The sequence below is a fragment of the Hakea prostrata genome, chromosome 2, assembly GCF_041222555.1.
Source record: "Hakea prostrata isolate BN-2017 chromosome 2, UWA_Hpros_2, whole genome shotgun sequence".
NCBI lineage: Eukaryota > Viridiplantae > Streptophyta > Magnoliopsida > Proteales > Proteaceae > Hakea > Hakea prostrata.
In genome coordinates, this window is record NC_142601.1 from 57539727 (window position 1) to 57551982 (window position 12256).

The window sequence follows — 12256 nt, forward strand, 5'->3', positions numbered from 1 at the left end:
CTTGTTTTATTTATTTATTATTATTTTTTTTTGCAAATCCATGCATTTGGGTAATTAAGCATGTGGATACATTAATGTTGAAATCTGAAAGGACCTATTCAAATCCACGCTCCCCCCCGGCCCCAAAAAAAAAAATCATTTGTGAAGCTTTGTTTTTATTTTTTTGGGCCCTTTTTCTTCCTAAAATCAACTCCAATACTTGCAGGATACATGCATGCCCTACATCTACATCAGATTTTCAGTGCTATATATTCTTCTTAAGTATTTATGCATGATAAAGTTGACCACATATTGGTCATTTCTAGTGTTTTGTTCTGTTTATTTTGAACATTTCCATGTAATTCTACACCAACTGGTATGTTCCAATATGATATGACATGATATATCTCTTAAAATTACATGACTGACAAAATACCCAATAACGACGCTTTAAGCGTTGCCATCTCCTTGGTTTGCTCTCTTTACCAACCAAATACTTCTCCACCTTTGGACAGTGTTGGTTCATAGACAGTAGAGTTAGTTCTAATTATCTTCTACTACCATGTGACTATTGTGGCAGTCCTCATCATACTTTGGAGATTTGCCAGAAATTACATGGATGTCCCAAGGGAGCTGAAAAGGAGGAAGAACTAATTCTCCTTGTTCTCATGCTCGGGTAATTTTAACTGAAACTCTTGAGATTACTTGCAGTTGTCTATATTTGCAGAACAAAATGTGATTTAGCTCCAACATATGATGTCTCAAATGGGTAGTGCATCTTCTGTCTGTGGTACCTACCACTTCAGAAACCTACCATCTTGCCAATCAAGCATATTTCTGGCCTCTTTCCAATATAGCTCTCCAGGTTCTTGGTTCCAGGGCCTCTAACCATAGGACTCGTTCCTCAACCTTGAAATCTTTGCATCTCCCTCGTTTGAGTAAGGACAACGTTCAAGTGGCCGGTGGATCTCTTTTAGCTAACTGATGTAAATTCAATTCTAGGTTTGGGGTTTCTTGGGTAGATTCTCTAGAATTCAGGATTGCCCAGAATCTTCCAGCAGATAAAGGTAAAAATATTATGGCTTGCCTAAGATTGGTAGAAAACAAACTAAATAATTTTTGGATGATTAAAAGGATGGCTATGGTCAATCCAAAATTATGGGAGAAGGGTTTTGGAAAAAGGGAAAAACTAAGGATTGTGAGGGGATCGTTTACGAGGTGGTAGGATATTTAAATATTATTAGGGAAGATGGGGAAGGGTAATGGAAACCTGCAGTTGGGTATGGGGAAGGTTGTAGGGTTTTAACAAACCCAAACTGAATGAAGATGTAATGGGTATGGGTTGGATCTTGAAAGGTAAAGATTTCCCTTTCTTGCAATCTCCTCTCATTTCTATCTTTTTTTTCTGTTCTTTTCTTTTTTTTTTTTTTTTCTGCCGCAAGAAAAGAGGGTCTAAGAGATGCAGAGAGGGTTGAGAGCGGAAGGGGAGGGTTGTAGGGCAGGGATGGGTGGGGAGGGGTTCAACAGGGTCGCCTGGGGGGGGGGGGGTAAGGAAGGAATGGGGATATTGCTGGTCTGCCATGCGCAGAAAACAGGGAAGAAAGGGAGGGGGGTCTGCGATTAGGGAAACAGGGACTGAACTTACTTGGTTTTGCTTGCTTGGAAAATTCTGTTGATTGGAAGCTGAAGTCTCCTTCTGAAATTGATGCTTGAAGGCTGCACTTTAGGATTGAATGTTGATGACCAGAATGCTCTCAATTAGACAACCGCAGGGTCCCCCTCAAAGGAAACCTGCCACCACCTTGGCAATAAACACTCAAATTCCATATTCAATCAAAACTGAAAATTATATTCAATGACTAGCTATTTATAGCCTTCAAAAGACTATAACTTGAGTTGGGATTCCCTAATGGACAAGGATCCCACCTCTTGACCAAAACACTTAAAATGGAATTGATGTATCCTGGGTTGGGCTCCCTTAAAATTGGACCAAAAAACCAGACCCAACAAGGCATTCAAAGCTGGCCGAATACCCTAGGGGTATTTTGGTCATTTTCAAGCCCCCTTTTGGGGCTGAACATGGGTCTTGATAGAATCCCCTCAATCCAAGGGTTGGGAATCTATCTTTATTTTTCTGTTTGAGTCAGTTGTTTAAGAGCTACAGTTCATTTCAGATAGGTTGAGTTGTTAGGATAGGGTTCTTAATTATAAGAAACCTTATTTTATAGTTCCATTTTAGTTAAGTCCAAGTTTGGTTTAAAGTTGTTTGTTGAGTCCCAATTCCCAAATAAATGTCTGTAAGAGATTCTGATCCAAGGACTGGAATCTTGTAGTAGTTTGATTCATTTTTAAGTGTTGATAGAGTCCAGTTTGAGTTATAATTGGATCTCATCTGTGAGGAGATCCTTGATTGAGTCAAAATCTTTAATTTTAGGCTATAGATAGCCTCTTTTTGCATTGTAATCAGTCTTGATTATTGAATGAAACCAAAGTGTGAAAAATTGACTTGAGAAGTGTGGGATCCCTGGAAAGGTGACCTGCTGCTGGTATTATGCATTATGTCTTCAACTTCAAGGTTTTCTTCATTATTTCAAGCATCCAAACAAGAAGATTTCTGCAGTTCTTCAACTACAAGGAAGTGAAACACCCCACCCAAACCCCTCTCTCTCTCTCTCTCTCTCTCTCTCTCTCTCTGTGCATCTCTAACAGCCCTTTCCGTCTTTTGTTTGGTTTAGTTTCTACACCCCCATCAGCTAATCCCCTTAGGGCCTGTGGTACAGAGCGGAGATTCAAATATTAGAGATTTCAAACATAGATTTCAAGCATGGAGTAAAATGAAATTAGATGTTGGTGTGGAATGAAACGGAACACCAAAAACAGACGCGGATTGGAAGGCAAGAGCCTTTGAAACCGGTTCACCCTACCCATAAATCTCGATCACGTTAGTGAAAGGTGATCTCTAGATTCAGATCTAGAGATTTTACAACCAACGGGTTATCGTTCTGTCCGAGATTTGAAATCTCTGTTCATGTACCAACGGCCCTTAGACTATCCCCCTTCAGTTTCCTGCAATTCCAGCCACTTCCCGTAGACTAAGAGACCTTCCCCCTTGCAACCATAGGTCATCCCTGCCCCCCCCGGATTTCTGTGCAAGAAGCAGCACCTCACCTTGAATTAAACCCACCACCCCAGTCCCTCTTGAGCCCTTTCCCCCTTTCCTAGAATCTCAACCAACCCTAGAACAAAACCTCTAAGCCAATTAACTTATCCAACCTATTTTACCCTAATCTGAAATTTTCTGCAAGTCTTCTTCAACCTTCAACTTTTGCAGAATTTTAGAAGCTTCATAAAACCCTAAACTAAAACCCTGAGTCCTAAATCTGAAACATAAAACCAGCAAAGTCACTGGCCAAAACTTCTGAGCATCCTAACCCAATCCTAGTTGTATTGGGATTAAAATTTCGAAGCTAAACCTCAAACATCACTTTGTTTCAAATCTGTAACTCAATCACAGCAGGTTTGAACAACAATCCTAGGCCCATCCTATCCTAGGCCCATCCTAAACCCTAACTGAAACCCATTCCCAAAACCCCTAACCCTAACTGAGTCCCAATTGGCCAAGGACTAGAGTTTCCAAATCTGAGTAAATTTCAGACCTGAAATAACAATCCCAGCAGCTTACTGGCCTTTAAAATCCTAGCCGAAACACCAAAAGATATCCTAATTGAGTGTTGGTTCCACTTAGAAGATCCTGAAATCTAACCCTAAACCCTGGGTTACATCAGGAATCTAATTACTTAAAAGACCTCAACCCTAGATTTGGAATCTACTAAATTAAACTTTAACTTAAAAAGCACATGCTAATTTAAATAACTTAGGATTTACAAACAACTTTGAATCAAGATAAAACTCTTCAAACCAGACCAAAGTTGACTCAATTTATAAATTTAAACTCAAATAAACTTCTAAAATATTCTGGAAACAATTTCAGAATTAGAAAAAGGGGGAAATGCCCAAAATACCCTCAACTAGGGGTTTGACCAGGTCATGGGGGTTTCTTGGAGCCATTCTGAGGGCCCCACTTGAGGTTTCGGGACAGGGGTCCTTGTGTTCACATCACCAACTCTAGTAAAAGCTCTATTTCTTGCACCCCAACCATTTTCTTCCTCCATTTTGCATGTACCATATCTCTGTGCCAAGTTACTTTCTACACACCGTCTTACCATGGAACTTAATTGTGTTATGATGTTATCCACTTTTTTCCTGCCCATTGTTTTTCTAAAGAACCTAGCGAAAGGGGCAACAATTGGATATGGTACAGTTTATCATGATTTTTACCATTTGTATCCTGATCACACTACAACTCCCTTACAAGATTCAACTCATATTACTTGAGAAGCCAGTAACATGGAAAGAGTGTGAAAGACACGGGACTTGGTTGGTTGCCAAAGGATATAGTCAAGTCTATGGGTAGCAGTGTCAATTGGTCGGCACGGGCCACACTCAGTTTGGGTTTTTCAGTTTCAATGCAAGAATATATGAAACCAAAAATGCACCTATAAGGATTTCGATTTGTGGTTTGTTTCGGGTTGATTTCAGTTCAGGTAACAGTGTTTGGGTTGGTTAGCCCTGTTATGGAACTGAATTAGAACCATTTCCAGCCCAGGTTTAGCACGTGCCATGTGTTAGGTCTAGGGAACCTAAGCTTATTTAATTTTAAGCATTTCAAATTAATGGCAAATGGACTGCACTTCTACAGTAAACTTTTATTACATTTTCAAACAGGAATGCTGGCTTTGGGAGAACTTCAGAAACAGAAATGAGGAAAATGGGGTTGGGGGGGGGGGTTTAAGAGTATAATCAGAGTATATTTACTAGGGTTTTAACTTGGGTCTTATCAGGTTGTTCATCGGGTTTATTTCTGTTCAGTTCACTATTTTTGGTTCTTTCGGTTGGGCTAGCCTGAAGTCCCCGAGCCACATTGAATCCTATGGCTATAAACAGCTGAAACCAAAACACGAACTGTCAAGGTTCAGGTAACTTTGGCTTGACTCGTTCAGTTCACTTTTTGACACCCTTATCTACGGGATTGATTATCAAGAGAATTGCACCACATGCCAATGATAACTCAATCGAACTTCTTTAATCTGTGGAGACCAACAAAGACTGGCCATTGTACTAACTAGTGTCAAGAATTCCTTTTTTCGTAGTGACCTAGACAAGGAAGTATATATACGACCTCCACCAGGTTTCAAGTTTCCATCTGTTGAAGGGAAAGTGTGCCTCTTAAAGAAGGCACTATATGGCCTCAAATATCTCCCAAAGCTTGGTTTGAGAGGTTTAGAAGACCACTCTAAGGAATAGATATTTCCATAGTTAAGCTGACCACACTGGTTTATACAGTGAGGTAACAATACTAACACAGCTCTTAGCATCTATGTTGATGACATTGAGGTTATTGGGAATGATGGGGCTGAGACTAACAGGCTGAGCTGAACCACTGAAGTCATACTTAGCCCAACATTCAAGATTAAAGACACTGGAACCTTGAAATACTCTCAGGATCAAAGTGTTATGTCAAAGAAGGGAAAAAACAAGGATGCTAGGTTGCAAACCAACAGACTTACCAATTGACAAAAACCACAAAGTCAGAGTTGTGGTCTTCTTACAGATGCAGGAAAGTATTAGAGATTACTTTGGAAGTTGCTATACCTTTCTCTACCTTGGTGAGAAATTACTTGCGTAGTTGGAAGTGAGCCAATTTTCGCCTGCACCCTAAAGTGGCCACTTGGATGCTGTTTAGCGCATGAGGAACTTGAAGTCTTCTCTAGGAAACAAACTCCTTTTTGCTAGGCACAATTATTTGAAGCTAGAAGGCTTTACTGATGCTAATCGGGTCAGTTCAGTTTTTGATAGGCGATCTACATCAGGCTGTCGTATTTGGGGGGAAACCTTGCTACATAGAGGAGCAAAACACAACCTATTGTAGCCAGGTCTAGTGCAGAGGCGAAGTTTCAAGTCAAGGCTCATCAGCTATGTGAACTTATCTAGTTAAAATATACTTATACAAGAGTTGGGGTTTGATTTTGCAGAAAGTATGCCGGTATGCTGTATTGTTGTGACAACAAGGCTGCTATAACCATTGCCTACAATCCTCCCCAACATAATCAAACAAAGCACATAGCAGTTAATAGATATTTCATCAAAGAAATGACTGTCTCTAGGTGTGTTTGTACTCCTTTTGTAAAGACCGATGATCAACTGGCCAATATCTTCACCAAAGGTCTTCTAGTTATCCTTATACCTCACCAGTTCAATACCCTTCTTTACAAGCTGGGAATGCTTGGTATCTAGTATCCAACTTGAGGAGGAGCGTTATAGTTTACTCATTTATTTGTGGTGCTTCTCTCCTAGTTTATGTATACTCAGCTTAAATTGTATTCTGTTTTCTGTTCTTATCACCTTTGACCTCCTTAGGATAACAATAGTAGCTAGTGGAAGATTGCAAGTAATGTATATATAGGTCACCATTTTCACTCTTCCAAACATTTCTCTCATTTTCCTCTCTTCCCTTTCTTCCCTCTTCATCTTTTCCAACCAAAGACACTTGTTCTTCATTCCTTGTTGATCCCTCTTCACTTCTTCCAACCCTTTAATGGTTTCCTAACTTTTGCATGGAAGTAACGTCTAGAATGAAACCACTATTCTAAAACATTGTTGAGTATAAAATTCCCATCATACACCAGCAAAGAATAAAAAAGACTTAGTATAAGTCCCCACATTTCCAAGATTGGATACAGAAAGGAATTCACTAGCATGTACAACAGAACATGCATGTCAAAATTTATATCACTGCACGGTGTGAACACAGTGTGCTTTGCTCTTCCTAGATCCATCTAATATCAGCAAAGAAAAACAAAGTATTGTACCTTTCTGTATAAAGTTGGAAGATCAGTCTCCTCAAATGGAAGGTATCCAGCAATTAGAACATAGAGGATGACCCCACAGGACCAGACATCTGCAGCAGAACCATCATAACCCTGGTGGCTCAGCACCTAGAAGACAAGAAGTTAGTTAACGGAAAGATAAAAATCCACACCAACGTGGAACAGAAAAAATTATTACACACAAGGAAATAGGTCACACCTTCAGCACAGCCATCACTAGGAAAACCTTAAATCCTCAAATTAACAAAACCTATATCTTGGTCTACTACATGCATCTCCAAACAAGTTTTCCTTAAAATTGGTTGGAAGATTTAAAGATGTGGTTACAATTTAGCAGCTGCTTTGCAATAAGTGCTCCTCCAGTTTAATAGGGCTTAAATATGGTATGAGGCAATTCCAGTTCTGTTGAACATACATGGCAAAGACCCAGAATGAAGAGACATCACTCTTATTATAAATGCAAGGGCCACAAGGTCCCATCTTCAGCATAGCCATCACCAGGAAACCTTAAATCCTCAAATTAAAAAAACTTATATCTTGTTCTACTACATGCGTCCAAAACAAGTCTTGCTTGACATTGGATGAAAGACAGATTAAAGATGTAGTTAAGAGTTTTTGCAGCTGCTTTGCTACAAAAAGTCAGCTTATCTTTGTTGAGAAAGTCGAATGTGGTAGAATGGCTTGAATGGATCAGTGTAATCCCAAGCCCTTTATTTATAATGAAGTGACAAGAGCACTATTACATAAATATCCATACTTGGGCAACAAGAAATAGAAAATTACATAAACCAAAATTCCTAATAGAACTGAACTAACAACACTCCCCCACAAGCTGAGGCCTAGATGTTAGTCATGCCCAACTTGCCTACAATAGGAAGGAAAACTCCTTTCTTCAAACCCTTGCTACAAATATTAGCCACTTGATCTCCAAACCTCACAAAAGGCATGCAGATCAGCCATTGTTCCAGCTTTCCTTGGACAAAAAATTTGTCAATTTCAATGTGCATAGTTTGATCATATTGCACATGATTATTGACAATACTAATGGCAGCCTTGTTGTCACAATACAACATCATATGGCTTGAAAATTGAACTCCAATATCTTCTAGTAGACATTTCAACCACAGTAGCTCAAAAACTCCATGAACTATAGCTCTATATTCAGCTTCTGTATTGGATAAAGCTACCACATTCTGTTTCTTACTCCTTCAAGTAACTAGATTACCTCCAACAAAGGTACAATAATCTGAAATTGACTTCCTATCAGGAGACCTAGCCCAATCTGCATCAATATATGCTTATATCCTTAGATTATCAATGGGTGACAAAAGTATTCCTTTTTCAGAGTTCCCTTCAAATACTACAGGATTTTGGTAACAGCCTTCATATGAGCTGAATATGAATCATGCATGAATTGGCTCACCATCCCCACAACAGAAACAATGTTTGGCCTGGTTTGGGACAAGGAGAAAAACTAGGAAGAGTAAAGGAATGATCATATTATACATGGTTTTGGAAGTAGCTCAAATACATGATAACCTAAAAGAAAGTCGTTTGAGGTGGCATGCCATGTTCAATGGAGGCCCTTGAGTTATCTAGCATGGAGGATAAAATTAATCTAAATTGAAGGAACTAAAATAGCTAGGCGTAGACCTAAAATAACCTTAATAGGAGCGAGAAAAAACATGTATGGCTTGGACCTTATGTCAAGTATAAGTGTATAACCTCGATTGGAGGCAAGGAACCTACAAAGAAATCGTAAAATCAAATAGGGTTATATTTGTCTATTAGGTCTAAAACTTTGACCATAGCCACTCCAGTGTAGTAGAATATGCCTCCAAAAATACACAATGATAAACCCACAAGACATAAGGTTCATGATATATCTCCCAAAATATCAAGGTTTTACTGAAACAGAGAAAGCATGAACCAATAAATGGAAAGAATGTACGGTTCCTAAAGGATACTCTATTTGTCTTAATCAACCGACTTCATCACAAAATCTTACTTCTTTTAGAACATGAGATTTAATAGTGACATCTCGAATCAACTTATTAGTCTCATGGTATATATCAGTATAGAAGATGATACTAGAGGTCTATATTTATTTATAAACTCTCCCGGTGGATCGGTAATACCTAGAATGGCTATATATGATACTATGCAATTTATGCCACCAAATGTGAATACAATATGCATGGGATTAGTTGCTTCAATGGGATTTTTTATACTGGTTGGAGAAGAAATTACCAAACGTGTATAGCATTCCCTCACGCTTAGTGCCAATGAGTTTTTTTATTTGTATTTGAGAAGGAGGGAAAAAGAAGGATCAGTCCTCAATACCGTATTCACAATGATTGTCTTGTTATAAGTGTTGGCTGCTATGTAATAATAAGGATAGTTGTCACATCTGCCCAGCCGGTATCGATCCACCCAAATACCCGAGGAGTGATCCACAATCACAAGATCAGGTTCACCGTAAAATCACAAACCAATCCACATAATAACATAATCATAAGCAAAAGAATAGCAAATCCATTAATTTAATGATGTCAAGTACCAAGGAGTCTCAATAGAATCTCAAAATGAAAGGAAGCGTGATCAAAACTGAAAGATTACATCTGTTCCAAGGTTCTCCCTAAAAGTCTCAGTACAGTCTAACTAAACAAAAGAAAATATAAACTATAGCTATCAGAGCCACCACACTCCCCCAAACACGATCTCTTAATGCTCATTAGGGTTGGACTCCATAGGAGCAATCCAGACAAGCGCATGAGTCTCTATGTGCCTCAGAGTCCACTCTTGTTGGTTTATCATACTTTTCCCCCATCATCAAACTCTCGGGTAAAATGGTTCCCTCGTAACCTACAAAGCAGTCTAAAAAGAAAATTTCATGAGGGATGAGTTCCACAGAACTCAGCGAGACACTCAACAACATATATTCACATATTCAAGAACATAAGAAAATGATTTATGATATAATGATATGCAATGCAGTGATGTACCTAAACTCTAGCCATACAAGTCTTCAACTAGGTAAACACACATTAAGGTACGCCACTAGCCTCCTTTGGGTAGTCCCACACAAACCCCAATGGCTCCGACCGAACTGGGCATCATGACCAAGGTATAGGGATATCAATCTACTGATCGACCATGGTTGGGGAAAAATGCCACACTCTCTCACCATGATCATTTGCATGAGAACTGGAATGTGGCAAGGAAACACCTAACCTAATGCAAAGTCATTTACTTAATCACATCGTTCTAGGTTCAGATACCTCCCCTATGGCACCGACCAACTCGGTTCAGAATCTTTGCCTATCTAATGTTAACACATCCTATGACTCTGACTAACTCTAACTACGTCTCTCCTTAACCCTATTGGTCATCATATATAATGGGGGGGAAGCTCTCATGTCCTCTCACGAGGTGGTTACCGGTCTTGAGTGCCTACGAGCCCAACCACACCATATACAACCTTACCAATGAATGGCCCCCACGGGCGGTTGTGTCCCTTCACGAGTTAGCTGCCGGTCTTAGGTGCCCACCAACTCAACACCGCTGTCACGGGTCACTCGGCCTCAATACCCCCGCCAATGGGATAACGACATGATGCAGTTTTTCCTAGCCATTTAAAAGTAGATTCCCTAAATATACATCGTAAACTACATGTCCACTTTATGGTACCAAGAGCAATGGTCAAGCCACAACCCCAAGTCATGTCCATGCAACACTTGGTATAGCACACCATGATTCAGCAAATTATAGATAAAGCATGATTCTAGATAATTTCAGATTCATTTAAGAGTAAAAGAACACATAGATACATTACATTGCACATTATGGACATTTAATAGTAAATCATGCTTTAAACATATGCATACATGGTTGAATTCCCTCACCTGATAAGTAGAATATAGCCTTTCAAAAGTATACCAAATGATGGCTTAACACGTCCCAAAATAGCCTAAATAATTTATGATGTAGGTTAGAATTACATCAGAAAGTCATGCCTTAAACCTGGGTTAAAAACCTAAACAAGAGGGAAGTGGTTGCCTTGGGGGCCCCACCAATCAACCCGGAGGGTGGTTGCTTCAAACAGAGGGGGGGTCACCTGGGGTAACCCCCTTGGGTGATCCCTATTGGATGGGCGGACAGCAACCAGACGAGGTTTCCGTCGGCTTCATTTTCTTACTTCAAACGAATTCCAGATCACCCAAGGGTTCTCAAAACCTTCCCCAAACATGGTTAACTACTATAAACAATACTAGATCTCAAATCCAACAATAAAATTAAAAGATCTTAATCTAAGCTTTCTCAGAGATCTTCCCTTGAAGGAAAATTCAGCAACTTAGAGTGACAAAACCACTCATATCGCTATATCCAATCAAGGTTAAGGTTTCCTCAAAAGCGATGATTCAAGTAGTTAGGAGAGTAACTTACCTTCAATTTTGCGGAACAAATCATGGATAACTTTTCAGATTAGTTAAGGAACTTCCTCCTCCGAAATGGCTTCTAACCCAATTTTTCCTTTTTCCACTCCTAGACACCAGGGGTGGTCGCCCGAGGCAACCCCACCCCCAAAATTCCGCCAAGAGGGGTTTCTTAAAGTGGTTGCTTCGTGGCATTGTCTCACCACTTTGCACACATTACTAGAAGGTCTTACCTGAACTTGGGGACCTTCCAAACACATCGTCTGTGAAGTCTTAATCCACCTTCCCAGTCTATCCATGTTCATGTCAGATCTCCTTATAAAACATAGTACAACACCAGATTTTTCATCTTCACAATCTACATCCATTGGTTCTGATTTTGATCCAATGATCTCTACTTGGATGGCCCACAACTGTCTTCTAAAGTTCTACCAGCATTCCGGGTTCTCGGACCTACAAAAATGGATTTTGGGTTAGAATCCTAGGGGATTTCACAATAGTTATGTCACATGTCTATTAGAAGTCATGTTAAATTGTAGTTCCCTTTGTCTTTTATCTTTCACTTCCCTAGGGAGGTCTTGTGTAATCTGTAACACTTCTAAGTTGAATGAAATAGGTGAATGAATCACTATGCTAATCCATGATTTGCCTTCTTCCAAAATTGCTTTGTCTCTTCTCTTCTTCTCATCTCCTTTCCTCTCCTTCATCTGCTTCCTCCTTTTCCTTGCTTGTTATCATCATTCTTGATTTCTAACTATCCTTGACTTTCCAAACGAGCATAATATAGCAACACCACCAAAATACCACAACAAGATCAAACCCTCCCTGATGCAATAGAGAGAAATCTCTCCTGCAGGTGACGTAACAGGAAATCTAGCACAGTTGATAAACATT

General features: G+C 39.6%; 1 protein-coding gene across 2 annotated transcripts in view; it reads right to left on the reverse strand.

Moving 5' to 3' along the window:
- LOC149025170 (CBL-interacting serine/threonine-protein kinase 24-like) overlaps positions 1–12256 on the reverse strand; it is a 59567-nt gene that overhangs the window by 19300 nt on the left and 28011 nt on the right. For both annotated transcript variants that reach the window (XM_089145398.1, XM_089145397.1), the window contains one exon: positions 6909–7034. In XM_089145398.1, coding sequence (XP_089001524.1) covers positions 6909–7034 — 126 coding nt within the window. The remainder of the gene's footprint in view (positions 1–6908; positions 7035–12256) is intronic.